Source organism: Pleurodeles waltl, chromosome 5, assembly GCF_031143425.1.
Source record: "Pleurodeles waltl isolate 20211129_DDA chromosome 5, aPleWal1.hap1.20221129, whole genome shotgun sequence".
In the NCBI taxonomy this organism is placed as follows: Eukaryota; Metazoa; Chordata; class Amphibia; order Caudata; family Salamandridae; genus Pleurodeles; species Pleurodeles waltl.
Genome location: NC_090444.1, coordinates 60,320,034 through 60,338,501, shown reverse-complemented (window position 1 = coordinate 60,338,501; position 18,468 = coordinate 60,320,034). Strand labels below are relative to the sequence as shown.

The following is an 18,468-nucleotide window of genomic DNA, read 5'->3' as shown; positions in this document are numbered from 1 at the left end:
AGGCATACAGGAATCAGGATTTCCAGTCCAACTGAAAAGCATCTCTGAGACGCCATGGGCACTCCAATGCACAAACGTTTGGACACTGCATGTTCTGCAATGGTGAAAGATTTAAGTTTTTCCTATTGCTGGAAGATGCCCTTCGCTACCTAGGAGCGGCCACCTGGAGTTCCAAAAACAAATTCTCATCATACAGTTGCACACTGAATCGGGGCTAACTCTGGGAATGGTTCCGTGGTGGTAGACCAGGACCGAGAGGTACCCTGATATCCGTACGACTTCTCCTGATGAACGTTGAGGTAAGAAGGGGCGTCACGTTTCGATTTCCTGTAGTCTTTCTTTCACCTGAACGAACCTGAGGATTTTAGTTGGACGACGACCTCGTGACTAAAAATGCATCTGCGTCTTTAACCGGGACCAGGCCTTTTAAGGATTCCTGTGATGCTCAGTGACCTAGAGCTTTACCTCTTTGTCCTTTGTGGCTATATCAGTGCTTAATGTGTGCTTGTTGTTTCTGGCGCTGAGCACCAGCACTTAGTTTTGAGGGCCAGGGCTTATTCTTCTGCCTCAAGCATTTGCTGCGAGCAAAAGACACATATGGGAAAGACGGAGGAAGAGAAAAATGAAAAAGCGTGACAAAGGGAGAAGGTAGAAAGCTGCTAGAGTGAGCTGAAGGGGCAGGGAGTGGCTTTATATGGATTAAAGAGGCCTGAGATGGCTTCAATATTCTGTGTTTCCACATTTAATTGCAGCAGTCGCGTGTTTTAGAGGAGGGCTTCGAGCACCGGCATGTTTTTATTTACAAATTAAGCACTGGGCTATATGATTCATCCGAGTGCATTTGCTGCATGATTTCAAGTGATGTGCGAAGCTCAGACTCCAAGGGCAGACCTTGTAAGACTCCCATCTGTTTGTGGTAATCCGTGCATGGTTTAAACCTGTGGGGAGACATGTTCCGTGTGCATCGTAAACATTTGGAAAAGTCTTCTTTTGGGTGATTAATTTGAGGGATCGAGCTCCAAATCCAGGAACTGATTTTGAAGCGCATATGTGGTGGTTATATGTGGCTCCTATGTCACTTCTGGGGTGGCACTATTGCACAGCAGCACCACCTACTGGTATGCGGGGAAATCGGTGAGAAAAATATCTGGATCAAATCTGGCACCTGGGATAATCACAATGTGAGGAATCAGCGGTTATAAGTGTTGGACCTGGCTCTTTTTACAGGGTCATCCCCAAACTTTTTGCCTCCTTCCTTCTATTTTTCATGACCTGTTTTTGTTTGCTTTTGAACTCTGAGCACTTTACCAATGCTAACCAGTGCTAAAGTGCCTATGCTCTCTGTGTAAATTGTACTGTTGATTGGTTTATCCATGATTGGCATATTTGATTTACTAGTAAGTCCCTAGTAAAGTGCACTAGAGGTGCCCAGGGCCTGTAAATCAAATGCTTCTAGTGGGACTGCAGCACTGATTGTGCCACCCACATAAGCTTCACTGTAATTATGTCTCAGACCTGCCACTGCAGTGTCTGTGTGTGCACTTTTAAACTGTAAATTTGACTTGGCAAGAGCCCCAACTTACCAGGCCTAGCCCTTCCCTTTTCCGACATGTAAGACACCCCTAGGGTAGGACATATAATAATGTGGTTTATATGTCCTGACAGTGAAATACTGCCAAATTCTTTTTTCACTGTTGCAAGGCCTATCTTTTTCATAGGTTAACCTGGGGGCTGCCTTTAAACATGATTAAATCGTAGCTTCCCTTTGAGAGTAGATAGACATGTGGAGTTTGGACCTCTGAACTCACAATTTAAAAATACATCTTTTAGTAAAGTTGGGTTTAAGATTGTGTGTTTTAAAATGCCACTTTTAGAAAGTGGGCATTTTCTGGCTTGAACCATTTTTGTGACTCTGTCTGTTTGTGGATTCCCTGTCTGGGTTAGTTTGACAGTTGGGCTGTTCACATCTCTCACCAGACAGTGACACAAAGGGGGCTGGGGTGTAGCCTGCATATTCCAATGAGCCATCTGTGCTAGGAGGGAGAGGAGGAGTGGTCACTTGCACCTGAAAGGTCTGTGCCTGCCTTCACACAATGCAGACTCCAGCCCCTGGTGTGTGTCTGGGGCCTTGCCTGGGCAAGGCAGGATTTCACAATCAAGTGAGACTTTCCTTTGAAGTAAGCCTACTTCAAAGGCCAAAATGGGTATAAGAAGAGGACCCAGAACCACAGACTTTAGACACTTTTTGGGGTAGACACTCTACCTCACAGACACTTCCTGGAGAAGAAACTTGTAACCAGAACCTGCATCCTGCCAAGAAGAACTGCCTGACTGCCCAAAGGACTCACCTGACTGCTTGCTGTTGCCCTGCTGCCTTGCTGCTCCATGGCAGTGGGGAAGAAGTGCTCTCCAATGGCTTGGATAGAGCTCGCCTCCTGTTCCCTGAAGTCTCACGACCAAAAAGACTTCTCTCTTGCAACTGGACTCCTTGTGCGGTTAAAATTCAACGCACAGCTTGCTAAAACCGACGCACAGCCTGCCCCATGGTGAGAAATTCACTGCACACTGAACCGTAACAACACAGCGCGACTTTGCAAGGAGAAGATCGACGCAGTGCCTGCATTGCGACTGGAACTTCGACGCATGGCCCACCGGATCGACACACAGCCGACCTGGGACGATGCAGCCCAACTTCCAGAGGGGAGATCGACGCATCGCCTGCCCTGCGGAAGAAACGTCCCGCAATGCCCACCAGAACAACGCAGCGCTTGTGACTTCGCTCCACAAGCCCAGGATTCCACGCACAGACCCCGTGGCGTCTGAAACCCCACAACCCAAAGAGGATCCACGACCGAGCGCCAGAAATCGACGCACAGCCATCCCTGCATGGAAACTAAATGACGCATCACTGTGTGTGGCCTGGGAAATCAACGCACACCCCCTTTGTTCCCATGCTTCTCCTCCTCTGCGGCCTATTGCGGAGATTTTTCACACGAACCAGGTACTTTTGTGCTTAAAAGAGACTTTGTTTGCTTTAAAAAGACTTAAGACACTTTACTTATTGCATCTTTTATCATTTTGACCTGCAAATATCCAGATAAATATTATAGATTTTTCTAAACACTGTATGGTATATTTTTGTGGTGCTATATTGTGTTATGGTATGATTTATTGCACAAATACTTTACACATTGCCTTCTAAGTTAAGCTTGACTGCTCAGTGCCAAGCTACCAGAGGGTGTTCACAGGATAATTTGGATTATCCCCATCAGTAATTATACCACTGAAAATTCCAAGGGCATTTGTATCCATTACGTTTTAATTGCCTTTGTGTTAGTATAAATGAATAAAAAAGGGAGTTGCAGGTGGCACTATAAGCTGACAGCTGTACTGCAGTCAGAAAGGACTCCTATATTTAAAACAACTTGATACGCCTGTGTTCATCTGTGCACATCCATGATCCTGTGATCGGATGTTCCACCGCCTGTTAGCTGCAAAACATTGTTCCATCTTCAAAAAAATCACTTCACCCGTCTGCTTTGTACTTAACCACCCATCCACTCCTGTCCCGTCTATTTAGCATTTTTTGTGTTCATTTTGAACCTCATTTTATTTTAGTACAGTAAATAGAGAACTGAAAGGACAGAATTGCCTTTTTTGTCAGGTATTGACCTGTCAACTGTGAATACGATTATTAATATTCTTTTGTTGTTGTTTACACATGTAAACATTTCCAGTACTAATATATTAATTGGAATCACAACATGTCTCCAGTAAGTATTTTTAGAGAGAAAGTCAATGGTAGGTCAGTCAGTTTTATGATTGTGGCTTTCTCTTCTACAGTGAAAGCTGGCGTGTGCCCGGTGTCATCTACATCGTGCCAAGTTCCAATACCAACTCCAAAGTGTACCCAAGACAGTGACTGCCCAGGAACGCAGAAGTGTTGCACCCCAGTGTGCACCCGGGAATGTACGGACATCACAACAGGTAAGTGAAGGACACAATGGGTAGGATTCAGAGCTCAGAACACTCATCACATGAGGTCCCAGCGGTTGCACGCACATCGGAGCAGTGCACCATTGTTTTGTCCTGTTTCTGTGGAAATTGGGGGCTTACAGTCGGGTTTGGCGAGGGTGTGAAATCACTTCCTGTGTACCCTAAGCACATCCCTCGTCAGGCTAGGTCCATAGGACTTCAGTGGGAAATTCATGTAGGAACCTCCATGAGTAGCTAGAAATGAATGTGATATTTAGAACATTTGATGATAGCTCTCATTTAGCGAAACTGGTTTTAATCTCTGTAATAATATGTTGTCATATAATCAAAAATGATAGCTTGATGTTGTACCCGGCTGTAATGAACCCAATGACGCGCTTCTGTCCACCTGGGGGCCGCGGAGGAGGAGGCAGTGACGCTGCACCAAGGGCAGGAGCCCTTTAATTCCTGAATAGCGCTCCTGCTTCGCGGGACGCGCTTCTGTCCACCTGGGGGCCGCGGAGGAGGAGGCAGTGACGCTGCACCAAGGGCAGGAGCCCTTTAATTCCTGAATAGCGCTCCCGCTTCGCGGGATGCGCTTCTGTCCACCTGGGGGCCGCGGAGGAGGAGGCAGTGACGCTGCACCCAAGGGCAGGAGCCCTTTAATTCCTGATTAGCGCTCCTGCTTCGCAGGACGCGCTTATGTCCACCTGGGGGCCGCGGAGGAGGAGGCAATGACACTGCACCAAGGGCAGGAGCCCTTTAATTCCTGGTTAGTGTTTGGTGGGATTCCCAGTCCCAGGTAGCCTTGCTCTCTTCCTACACTTAGGGGATCCTCGTGGGCTGGATTATCACCTTTTCAACTTCCCTTTTGTTCTTGTTCTTGGGGGCCCCAGTCCTTGGCTCGGACACGCTGTAGTGAATTATGGGGAAGCGCAAGGCAGATGATGTCCCTGCGCCACCCTCTGGCGCCAAAAAACACAAGAAACGAGCTGGTCGGAAAACTGACGACCCCCCTAAGCCCGTTAGGAATCAGTTCCAAGCTATTGACTCCTTGTTTGAAGAAGTAGAGGCAATATGGAGGAGTCCATCCATTACCGCTCCTTCCATCCCTGCTACTTCGACTATTAGGAAGATCGCGGACCTTTTTATCAAGAAACTACGAACACCTTCTTTGTCTGTGGAAGCGGACCTCCATCCCCCTCCTACATCCGAGGCTGCAACCTCCTCACCATCAAGGAGGCTTACTTCAAGTGTTGATGTTGCAGAATGTAATCAACTTAGGGACTCTCTGCATTTGGGCTCTAAGTCTGTAGTTTCTAGTGATATTCTCTATTCCAATAGATTTAAACTCCTATCCACTTCTAGCGAGAGCCCAGGTTGTTCTCCGCCCTTAATTTCTGTGGAACTTGATACAGAGGAATTGGTCTGGCAGGCTCAACGCAAGATGACACTTGAACTGGGAATTGTTTCCCAGAAGCTGGACAATTTAAAATCCCTAGTAATGGTTATCCTGGATAACATTTCTGGACTATCTGAGATGTAGGTATTGTGTAATTGTAAATCGCTTAGCACGAATGACCACCTTCCTGAGTTGATGGAAGGGCCTAACGTCCTAGCTACTTTAGACACTGGGGACAATTTAGTTTCTCACCCCAAATGTCCTAAGCAGGGGGCCAAATCTATGAGTGTGGTTACAAATAAAAAGGGGAGTTGCCTCCCTCTATCCGATGGCAACACCTTCGTCCCCGGTCGCATGTTTATCCCTGCTCCAACAAATAACGATCCACGTCGTTCCTGTATAAATCCCCTGTCGATGGGAGTCACGGTTGGGAAGGGTGCACGGGTGCCCGCAAGTCCACCCAGAGTCTCATGCCAGGTCAATCCAAATTTATTCAGGCGACAGTTCCAAAGGGGAGACACGACCAGAGTAGGAAGGATGAACACATCTATATGACAGGGGTCCCCAGGCTATCTGCTGGGCAGAGAGAGTCTCACAATTCTCTCATTAATAAAGTTGTCTATTGGTTTCGCATCCAGAGGAAATGTTTGTCTGTTATCCGTTCTGATATCTGGGAGGCACGTAGATATGTTCAACCAGACTCAGATTTTGATTACATTTCAATCCTCTTTTTTGATACCTCTATGGTTGATAACCTCATGGCTTTCAACCTACGGACTCATTGTCTGACATCTGGTAGAAATATCAGAATTGGCCTCTGCATGTATTCTCCAAGGGGGAAGTTACGAAGGACTGATAGATCTTCCAATACCCATGAGGGAAAGGCTCTGGGTCCACCTAATAGCAACCGATCAGCTTTGACCAAGATTCGTTCCCCCCGGTTATCTGATTTAGATTGACTAAATGACGTCTCTCCCTCAGCGTCCCCCATTTCAGTTGTTATGTCTTATAGAGGCAAACAATCAAGGGTTCCAAACTCAATCATATCCCTGAGAGCTAGACGCACACCTGTGCCCTCTGTACTTAATATTTTATCTTGGAATGTGGCTGGAATAAGGAAAAAGATGAGAGATCCTGGATGGGTTAACTTTATCTCCAAACAAGACTTATGCCTTTTCCAGGAAACCTGGGCGGAAGAGTTAATATATGTTGAGGGGTTCACAACTTATATTGTCGCAGCTCTGCCCGCCTCTGGAGGCTTTGGTAGACCTATGGGTGGGCTCATGATTTTAGTAAATAAGAAACTGCAATGCGACCATTCTGTATTTCCCCTTAACTCATTAGATCTCATGGGTGTCAGACTTATATTCCACCCTGGTTTCATAGTGACCTTGGTTAACGTGTACGCGAGGTTTGTCCCTCCCAACATGGAATCAAGGGTACTTGCCCAGCTAGTTGAGTATATGGAATCTTTGCATCCTTCTAACCACCTGGTGATAGGGGGCCATATAAACTGTTCTTTTGTATCCCCGAACCTCGTAGGTAATTTAACAACTGAAGAAGATGACTTCTGGGGTATCCCCCAAGCAAAGGATGATTCTCTTAGCATTGGTTCTTGTGCTGCACACAGATGGCTTCCCTTTGCCTACGTCATGGTCTCCGGGAATGTAATGGTCGGACTAGATCTGATCTAAACCGTGCCCCCACTTTTAAGCGGGGGTGTTTTTCCAGCACTATCGATTATTTTTTTGTTGACATCAGGCTTTGGTCACACATTCTGGATATGAAGGTTGAATCCCGTCATGACAGCGATCATTACCCCCTATGCCTTACTCTGTTTAACAAAGCATTTGGGAGAACCCAACACCTAGAGATCACTGACGTCCCGACCCCTTCCCTAAACTCTAGGCAAACCCGTGTTAGTTGGCCAAAAGTTATATCTAACCCACTTTTGGTTAAACAAATGTATTCTTTTTTTCTACAGTCGTTCTCTGGTCTTGAAAATCAAGAGGTCGATAGTCTTCCAATCATGAAAATTCATGTTGAATTGATAAATTTTCTACAGAACGTTTTTTATAAAGAAACTACTGTGAGACATGCTCCAGATGCCATCCGATCCAGGGAATGGTTCAACAATGACTGCAACCTTGCTAGGCTCAATCTTAAATTGGCCCTCCGTAAGCATTCACAGGAGGAGATTAGGACTGCTAGAGTTAGCTATACCAAGGCCTTGAATCTAGCGAAGAAAAACTGGGAATTTGAGATCTGGCAGAAGTTGCTGGAGGCAGTCTAAAATCGAGACAAGGGCTTTTTTTGGAGGTTGTTGACTCACAGGCAAAGAGAGGGTAGTGCTATTCCTAACTTTTATATCCAACCTGAAAGATGGGTGGCTCATTTTTCCGAGATTTATGCCTCATCTGTGCAACAGCATCACGAGGCCCATACGGGTGGTAAATGCAGACCTCTTATTGATGGTCCCATGGAGGGCATTGTCTTTACAATTGCTGAAACCACAGTAGCTATTAATTCTTTGAAACCTGCTAAGGCTCCTGGTCCCGATAAGATACAGGGGGACCTGTTTAAGTCTGAACCTGTTATTTGGGCGTGGTACAATAATACTTTATCAAATGCCATCGCAGCAGGTAGCCCCATTCCGGACTCGTGGCTCGGAGCCAAAATTATCCCTATTCATAAGAAAGGAGATGTGGGACTGCCTGCCAATTATCACCCAATTAGCCTCATTGATAATCTTCAAAAGATTTTCTCTAAGCAAGTCCTAGACAGGCTAATGGACTGGGTCCAAGCTAACTAAGTCCTCTCTCCCCTCCAGGCTGGGTTTTGTCCAAAAATCAGCACTATGGACCAAGTTTTTAGATTTTTTTTGTTACTTTGAAAATACGCTACCCTGGCCAAACAAAACTTGTATGTTGCTTTTGTTGACCTTAAGTCTGCGTTTGATCTTGTTCCAAGGCAGAAATTGTGGGAAGTCTTAAAGAAAATTGGCGTCCTGATGAACTTGGTGCAACTAATTCAAAGATTACACAAGAATACCTATGCTCGAGTAAGATGGGGCAGCCAGGGGGCACTTACTGACCGTATTAATATCAGGCGGGGAGTACGCCAGGGCTGTGTCCTGGCACCTACTCTCTTCTCGTTGTTTATCAATGAAGTAGTGCAAGTTGTAACTGACTGTCAAAACGATGCCCCTTCCTTGAATAATTCAAAAGTTCCAATTCTCTTATTTGCTGATGACTCCCTTTTGATCTCTAAAACACCTATGGGCCTTCAGGTTCTCCTGGATAGGTTTAGTGTGTTTTGTGTAGATCATGGATTGGAACTTAATTCTAGTAAAACAAAACTTATGATTTTTGGTCCTGGCAGCTCTAAACGATGCAACATTTTGCATAATGGGGTTCCCTTGAGCAAGGTATGCTCTATTGATTACTTAGGTGTGAGAATCAGCAATGACATGAACTGGCAGGCCCAGGTAGGGAAAAGCTCAGCCCTCCTAGCACATAGGTCAGGGGCAATTTTGCGATTTCAAATGTCTAATATCGAGAAAGTTATTTCCCCAGCTATTAAAATGTATCTAGCCAAGGCTCAGAGCGCCGCAGTGTACGGTGCTGAGGTCTGGGGTTGCTCTCAATTTAGCAAGTTATCTGTGGGGGAAAACAGCTTTGCAAGATCACTCGTGGCATGCCCTCGTAGTACTCCCCTGGTCCCAGTGTTTCTGGACCTAGGGTTCCCTCGCATCTCCGATGTAATAGCTTTAAGGCCTCTAATTTTTTGGGTTCGTATTTGGACTAACCCTGAATTAGTCACCTACAAGGAATCTTTGCAAGACTTACTGGATAGACCAAATGTACCTTCTATCCCTTGGTTCAAGCACATTTCAGAATGGTTCCATATCTTGGGACTTAGTCATTTTTTGAGCCAGCCCAATAACTTAAGGAGGGCTCACAAGGACCACCTGAAATCTGTTTACTGGTCCCATGTCAGGGAAAAACATCTGTTTTGTGTTTCACATGGCAGGTTGATGTCTCTTTTTCTCGATTATAAGTGGTTTCCCCACTTCGAACCCTTCTTGGACTTAATTACCGATCAATTAAGCAAAAGTTTGTATGTTCGTTTTGGGTATGGATGCCTCCCTCTGAAGTCCTTTTCTAGTTCATGGAGTTCCACCCTGCTATACGATAAATGCCCTTGCTGTAATGGTTCTGTGGAAACTGTAGTGCACTTTATGTTTATTTGTCCTGCCTGTGGTATTGCTCGGTGGAAATGGCTTCGTCCCGTTTGTAGGAACATGGGGTTGAGAACGTGTAGAGATGCTCTTAGGTTGATGTTGATAGATTGTTCCTCTCTCCTAACTTGTGCGGTCAGCAAGTTCCTTGCGTCCGCTTGGCACACACGTATATATTTTTTTAAAAAAAGGATTATAGTGATTTGATATTAATTGATCCCTGATTTTATCTTATTTAACTTAAATTGTTTTATTTATTGAATTTCTTATAAATTACTGATGAGGAAGTTTAAAGCAGTTAACAAAAGGAACTTTGACACTTGCCCCTCACTTATAGGACGGGATGCACATGTGAAGTTTTATTTCAATTTTTTTTCTTTTTGTATACTTGCAGATCCCTCATTTTATAGTATTTTTATCTTACTTTTATTATCTACTTTTTAGTCTTGTTGCTATATATTTATTATGTATAGATCATGATTTCATTGTTGTAAGTTATTGCTTTGATGGTTATTTAGACCGAATAAAGCTTGTGTGATTGATTGATTGAACCCAATTTATAATCTTTACTAAATCGCATATTAATGGACTGTACTGAACGTTTAATCAGTCATTCAAGCCCAAACGTACGTCAGCAGCAGCACCAATCTCCTGATAAAGAATTTTCATGTTTTGCTTAGCGAGGTTTGCTAACTCTACCCCATCTTACACATTTGGGATAATTTGCGTTCATAACATTTAGCACATAGTAGCACATCACCAAGTGACGCTGCCCCTCTAGGTTTACGTTTCAGACTGTGATTATTTCTGTTTTGGGACGTCCTGTTGAGGTCTGGTATTCTCAGACACGTTTGAGACTTTCAGAGTTGGCTGTGAAGACCGCAGTGTGAATACTAGGCAGCGTTATTTCTACTTATCTGTAAAAACACCAAGATTAAATGTTATGTAGGACCCTGCTGTCAACAGTTTGGAAAAGTTATACTTTACCAACATGGAAAATTACTAATGGCAGGTACTAAACACCATAATGTACAGTTTTTTCCCCCTCAGATCATTAGCTTTCTTAAGTGTTGTTTATTGCTTAGCATTATTTCTGTGATTATTGGGGTCGTATGGTGTATATTTATATGGCAAAAAATCTCTCTGGCATAGGGTTCACATTCTTTCACCCTTCAATAAATCAGAGCTGCATAATGTGTCATTCTGATGGATACACCTACCTGTGGATTCCTCACCTAAAGAATTCTCCCCCTCGCGCCAGCCTCGACGGAAATTTCTTCTAGCTCTGCACGTCGACAATGACGTCACAAACGCCCAACTCCACGCAACGCTGTATGACGTCATCTAGGCAATAAGAAGCCCTTGTCAACGTGCAGACGTCAGTTCCCTTTTTTCTGTGCCTCCGAGTAACGGTTTTTCTTCGAGGCTCACAGGGAGCTACAGTTACTAATCGACGGTTACAATGTCGCAGCCAAGGAAATCCGGCTTTAAGCCATGTAACCAGTGCGGGGGTCGAATGTCGGTTACCGATCCCCATGAGAATTGCCTTTGGTGCCTTAGCTCCGACCATGAGGTCGAGTCATGCGGCTCCTGCCAGCGCATGAACCTGAAGGCACTCAAGGAAAGGGAGGCAAAATTGTTCTTATCCCGTTCCAAGAAAAAGAAGGAGAGGTGTCATCGGAGGGAGTCCTTTTCCAGATCCTCGAGGGCTCATCATCGGCATGGAGACTCTCGCGCCGTCACGACTCCTGATCGAGTAAGGGACGGTCCCGGTCCAGATCGGCATCTCCGTCAGCTTGGCGCCATCCGACGTGGGAGATTAGCCCGACCGTCACCCCTCCACCTCCTACGACTCAATGACGGTTTTCGAGGTCGAGCCTCTTCAGAGACCAGAGGATTCTCCTAGCCAGGAGTTACCTGGCCCACCTACGGCGTCTATGCCGGCACCGGTGCAACAGCAATACCCTGCTTTCCCGGCGCCGGGTACAGATGCTGCAGCTTTTTTAAATGCCATGTTTAATATTTTTTCCACCATGGCGCAGAGTGGAGGACAAGCAGGTCCGTCGGGCCCTTTGGCCTTTAATTTGGGTGTTCCGGCGTCTTATAAGTCGACGCCTTTCACGCCATTTTTGTCTACTGCAGCTGAACCGGCGCCGATGCCCTTGACGTCGCCTAGGAGACCTGTTACACCTGCTGCGGCGCCAAGGGATTCACCTCGGATCCAATCCACAGTCAAGGTTCCTGTGGAGCCGGAAGGTCCGGTTTCGGATGGATCCGAGTTTCGGCGCCGACGGAGATCTTCGGCGTCAGCCAACGCCTTATCGACGCCGGGTCTTGAATCTAAGCTTCGATCTAGACGTCTGGCTTTGCGCCTTTTGGTGGAGGAAGAATACAGCAGACAACACCTGGAAGAGGGTGAGATCTTGGAGCCTCCTGGTGACTTTCAAGGTCTTGATACTGCAAGTGGCATCGACACCTCCCCTGAGTGGGATCTGGCTTTCCCAGGGGAGTACACTGAGGAAGCTGCTTCTTTCCATGCAGTGATACGAAAGGCTGCAGACTTCTTAGATCTCCCTCTTCCGGCTGCGGAGGTGAAGAAGAACCTATTGACGGAGGTGTTGCATCCAGCTTCTGTGACGGCAGAGCCTCTCTTGCCTTTTAATGAGGCTCTTCTAGATCCTATTAAAGACATCTGGAAAAAACCTGTGTCTTCAGCGGCTGTCAACAGAGCGGTGGCACGACGCTATCGGGCAGCACCAGGTGACCCTGTCTTCCTCTCCAAGCACCCAACACCAGAGAGCTTAGTGGTTCAGGGCTCCTGTTCTTCCAGATCCTCTCCTGGCTCGTTTCCCTGAACCCCTGCAGACAGACAGAATTCTGCCAAAAAGGCCTTTTCTTCATGTAGTATGGCTTTAAAGTCAACCAACGCGACCTGCATTTTGGGACGTTATATCCACACCCTTATGGAGGAAGCGAAAGGCCATCCAAGCTTGTCCCAGGAAATGAAACAGTTGCTGACGGACGCTCAGGCAGCGGCAACCCAGGTGATCCAGTCTAGGTTAGACACTTCAGACTCGGTGGCAAGAGCTATGGGCACGACCATAGTTTCCAGACGGCAATCTTGGTTGCGTTTGTCTGGCTTTTCATCAGATGTGCAGGCGACTCTCCTGGATCTGCCCTTTGATGGCGAAAAACTCTTTGGGACAAAGGCAGATTCTGCTCTTGAACGATTTAAGGAGAGCAGAGCCACAACGAGATCGCTAGGACTTCAGTCGGCTGCCTCATCCTCCTTTAGATCTTACAGGAGGTTTAGGGGTTTTGGACGTGGCTCCTCCTTTCGTGGCAGATTTCAAGGACCACAACAAACTGCAAGCTCCCTGCCATACAAATCCTTCAGGTGCGGGGGCAGATTCCGAACAAGAGGAGCCACCCAGCAGCACTCTGCCTCTTCCTCTTCCTCGGGAGTGGTGCAGCAGGGAAAGCAGCCGTAGTCCTCCACCACTCCCTGTCCACTTGTCTCCGGTAGGGGGGAGACTTGCCCATTTTCTTCCGATGTGGGAGTTTATAACAACGGACTCTTGGGTCATCGACATTGTGAAGAAGGGGTACGCTCTTCTCTTTCGGGAATTCCCTCCTCCCTTCCCTCCCCGCCCATTCTTCTGTTCGGAAGACCATCTTCTGTTATTACAACAGGAAGTGTTGTCCCTGTTGGCAAAAGGCGCAGTAGAGTTGGTTCCCGAGCAGGAGAGAGGTCAGGGCTGTTATTCAAGATACTTCCTGATCCCCAAAAAGGATGGTCGGTTAAGACCAATTCTGGATTTGAGGACTTTGAATTGGTTCCTCAGGCAGGAAAAGTTCAAAATGCTGACCCTGTCACAGGTTCTTTTGGCGTTGAACGAAGGAGATTGGATGGTGTCTGTCGATTTGCAGGACGCATATTTTCATATTCCGATCCTCAGATCGCACAGGAAGTATCTCCGGTTTGTGGTGGGATCTCAGCATTATCAGTTTGCGGTCCTCCCGTTTGGTCTTACTTCGGCACCTCGAGTCTTCACAAAGGTGATGGTGGTGGTAGCCGCAGAGCTCAGAAGAAGGGGGATAGCGGTGTTTCCCTATCTGGACGATTGGTTGATCAAAGCCAAGACTCCGGAGCTCGTGCGGCATCATCTCCAGTCAACAACTCAATTGTTGTACGACCTGGGTTTTTCAATCAATGTGCCCAAATCTCACCTGGAGCCCTCTCAACGCCTCCTGTTCATAGGGGCAGTATTGGACACGACATTGAATCAGGCCTTTCCTCCACCCCAGAGGGTTCAGGACATCCAGGCGTTGATTCCAATGTTTCGAAATGGAGCGGTAGTTCCAGTCCTCAAGGTCCTTCGTCTGCTTGGTCTGTTTGCTTCTTGCATACTGCTGGTCACTCAAGCACGCTGGCACATGAGGGCTCTTCAGTGGTGCGTCCGCAGGCAGTGGTTTCAGCACAAGGGAGATCTCGAGGAATCGATAAAGATCTCCAGAGACACTGCAGTGGATCTTCAATGGTGGGCAGCGGTCGACAACCTGTCACAAGGAAGGCCGTTCTCGCTGCCTCCACCAGTGGCCACAGTGGTAACAGATGCTTCCACTCTAGGGTGGGGAGCTCATCTGGGGGACCTGGAGGTCAAAGGCCTTTGGTCTCCAGTGGAACAGAGATTTCACATCAATTTGTTGGAATTGCGGGCAGTGCGTCTGGCTCTCAAGGCCTTCCTCCCTTCCATTCGCAGTCAGTCAGTCCAGATCCTAACGGACAATACTACCGCAATGTGGTATATAAACAACCAGGGAGGAGTGGGATCGTATCTTCTCTGCAGAGAAGCTCTTCGACTCTGGTCCTGGCTTCAGGATCACAAGATCTGCTTCGTAGCACATCATTTGGCTGGTGCTCTGAACGTGCGTGCGGACGTTCTCAGTCGACGCAACTCGCTCGACCACGAGTGGCGTCTTCATCCAGATCTGATTCTGTACATATTCCAGATGTGGGGATATCCACAGATAGATCTGTTTGCGACTCAGGAGAATGCGCAGTGCCCGCTATTTTGCAGCCTCCAGTATCCGGTGCAAGGAGCTTTGGGGGACGCGTTTCAGATGTCCTGGAAGGGTCAGTTGCTTTACGCGTTTCCTCCCATACCCTTGATTCCTCGAGTTCTGAGGAAGATCCGCCAAGACCGAGCCCAGGTCATCTTAATAGCTCCGGATTGGCCAAGAAGGGTGTGCTATTCAGACCTTCTCCAACTCTCTCAGTGCCCTCCGTTCCGTCTCCCTTACAGGGTGGACCTCCTCTCGCAGTCGCAGGGGCAGATTCTACACCCCCACCTCCAGAGCCTGCACCTTCATGCCTGGAGATTGAACAGGGCAATCTGAGTGCTTTTTCTCTCCCACCAGAAGTGGTGGATGTTATTTTATCGGCCAGGCGACACTCCACCAAATCGATCTATGCAAGTCGTTGGGCTAAATTTGTATGCTGGTGTGGAGAGAATAGAATTGATCCCTTAAAGGCTCGTTTGTCTGACATATTGTCATTTGCTCTTTACCTGGCACAGAAGAGTTGTGCGGTTGCCACAGTCAAGGGTTATTTATCTGCACTGTCAGCTTTTCTGTGCCTTCCTGATCAGCCTTCCTTGTTTAAATCTCCTATTGTGTTAAGGTTTCTGAAGGGGCTTACTAACAAATTTCCACAGTTACCATTTGTTATGCCTCAGTGGGACCTTAATTTGGTGATAACATTCTTAATGGGGTCTCCGTTTGAACCGTTGCATTCTCTTCCAGGGGATCCTCATCAAAGTCATAAACATTGAATATTCCCGCCCTTGTGCGGGGACCCCGGAGCATATATAAAATACACACATATTAACATGTGTAAAAAACAGCAATGCAGGCTATAATGTTAAAAACAGGATAAAATGCTTTATTTCTATGAAGTTTTTTTTTTTTTTTTTTTATATTATAAAGCTACAATAGAGAATAAATATCTACCCAAGCCCCTCAAACTAGGCTTAGGGAAGTAAGCAGCAGCAAACTCTAGAGAAAAAGAGAAAAAACTGCATTGAAAAACAATGAAGCATTCTTAGCCAATAGGCTGCATGCAGGTTAACACAGGAGAACCATAAAAACTTTGGCACCGTGCCTTTAAGACCCTGAGCATCTCCAGTATCCCACCATGCCTCAGGGGTGAAGGAAAGGTGACAGTTGGTTCACAGTTAGGTCAGTTCTTTTTTCCGGCTTCTTCTGAGAGGATCCTGGAGCATTGAGCTCTCAGTTTTTCTGAGTTTTTCTCAGAAAAATTCTTTAAAAAAGCGTTTTTTCATTTTTCACTCGACAAATAATATCTTTGTCTGAGCTAGGAAGGTTTTTTCTGACAGAAAAATGCCTTCTCTTTTTGTCAAATGCCCTGCTTGTGGGAAGAAGAAGGCCCAGTCAGATCCCCACTCTTTGTGCATAGTGTGCCTGCCTCAGAGTCACTGCCCTGACACTTGTAAGTACTGCAAGAACATGTCTAGGAGGACTCTGAAAGACAGAGAGAAGATCCGACTTCATGGGCTTCAGGAGAGGAAAAGAACATCGTCTTCCTCACTTCCCAGACAGCCAGAAGGCCATTCTCAGGAGAGAATGGCCCGGTTGACGTCGACAGGTAGGAAAGTGCCTGTTTGTTCACCGTCGTCGCTACCACCGTCTCACCGGCATAGATCGCCGTCGACGGCGACACACCCGACGTCGAAGGGAACGGCGTCGAGGGAACATCAGAGCAGGGGCAGGTCTCCGTCGACGGCAACCCGCCGATCGACGTCGAGCCATCGCCGGCGTGCCCGGTCGCCGCCAAAGGCTGTGCGCCCCCCGACGTCAGGACACACGACGTCGAGATCACCACGACGGCACGAGAAACATCCGCCGTCGACCTCCCATCGCTCCACGTCGAGGCACACGACGGCGAGCAGGTCGAGGTCCAAGGAGCGTCGTTCGACGTCAAGACACTCAACGTCGAGGCACTCAACGTCGAGGCAGGACCAACCGGCTGGGCGCCCTTCGACGTCGAAACAGCCATCGACGTCGACGCAGGTTTTACCTGTCCCACAGGGAGCAGAACATCGCCCCACGCCAGACAAGGCGCCATCTCCAGTGGTCTCCATACCGAGCGACTCTTCTCGGTCAAGAGCGGCATCATCTGGGCATGTCTCGCCCATCAATTTATCTCCGAGATGGCTGGAGAGCCTCAACAGACCAGCGGCCTCCCCAGATTCGCAGTATTTGCGAATGTGCTCACCTACTGCCTCCCTGCCAAGAACGCCATCACCGACAGCCAGGGCAGAACGGGCTCGTTCAGCTCCTCGACAACCAACCGCGAGGCCTAGACGCTCTGCTACAGCGTCTCGCAGCAGATCTCGCTCTCAACGGAGATCCAGGTTGCGGTCAAGGAGAAGATCACCCTCTTGGTCTTCATCAGGTTCTTCTGTCGGGCGTTACTCACCCACCCTTACAGATTCACCACCTGCTAGAGTCTCACCGGTGGATGATATTACCACATTCAACGAGGTGTTGCTAAGAGGGGCGCAGAAACTCAGCATAGAGGTTCCAGAACCATCTACCTCCTCATCGATCATCTTTGAGACTCTACAACAGAGATCAGCGTCGAAAAAGTTGCTGCCTCTAGTGCCTGGCTTGCTGCAGCCAACCATGGACACTTTTCTGGCCCCAGCATCGCTTAAGTCTGCCCCGGCTAGGATTCTTAAGAAATACAAGGCTCCAGAACAAGACCCTTTATTCCTTAGAAAGGATCCGCCACCGGACTCGGTGATCATAGCTGCCGCCCGTAAGACCCACTCGGTGGCATCTTCATCCACGGTACCCCCGGATAAAGAGAGCAGGCATCTAGACTCTCTAGGGAGGAAGATATGCGGGACGGCGGCTTCAGCAATGAAGGTCTCCAGTGCGTCTGCGCTCCTGGGAAGGTACGATCGTTCTCTGTGGGATTCCCTCAGTAGATTTACAGAAAAATTGCCCAGAGAAGACAGACAAGATTTCCAGGAGATACTACAAGAAGGATGCCTGGTATCCAACCAGGTTATCAGCGCGGCAGCGGATGGGGCGGATTTGGCTGCTCATGGGTACGCACATGGTATCTGTGCGAGGAGATCTTCCTGGCTGAGGCTCACTGGCTTGAAACAGGAAGCACAACAACGCATCCTGAATCTCCCATTTGCCGGGAACTCTCTATTCGGTGCCCATGCAGACGAAGAGATGGCCCGCATGAAGACAGAGGTGGATACCTTGAAGGCGGTGGGCCTCGAAAGAAAGAAAGATTTCAGGAGGAGGTACAGGCCGTATGATAGACGCCCTTTCCAGCAGAGGATTCAAACCCCTCATTGGGCGCAAAGGTCACAGCAGCGACAGGGACGACCTCTTTTTCAACGAAGAAACACAAGGGAGCGAGGGTCAAGCAGACCTCAACAATCCACTCCAAAAGCACCCACCAAGCAATGAAATCTCGCTTCCCTCGACACTGTACACCACTCCGGTGGGGGGAAGTATTACGGCTTATCTTCACGAGTGGCACTCTATCACAAGAGACAAATGGGTGCTCAATATTGTCGAACATGGCTATTCTCTTCTTTTCAAACAGCCTCCACCACACTTGCCACCAACCAAAGACAATCCATCTCATCTCAGCTTGCTACGCAAGGAGGCTCTTGCCCTCCTAAGAAAGAATGCCATAGAAAAGGTTCCACCGGCACGAAGAGGACATGGGGTCTACTTCCGTTACTTTCTAGTGGCAAAGAAGGGTCGAGAGGGCGTTTTCAGGCCAATCCTGGATCTACGG

General features: G+C 47.7%; 1 protein-coding gene across 1 annotated transcript in view; it reads left to right on the top strand.

The window, feature by feature from the left end:
• Positions 1 to 18,468, top strand: part of LOC138297210 (WAP four-disulfide core domain protein 5-like) — a 595,909-nt gene that overhangs the window by 274,652 nt on the left and 302,789 nt on the right. Inside the window, exon 3 of the mRNA XM_069236700.1 lies at positions 3,844 to 3,987. Within this exon, the coding sequence (XP_069092801.1) occupies positions 3,844 to 3,987 (144 nt within the window). The remainder of the gene's footprint in view (positions 1 to 3,843; positions 3,988 to 18,468) is intronic.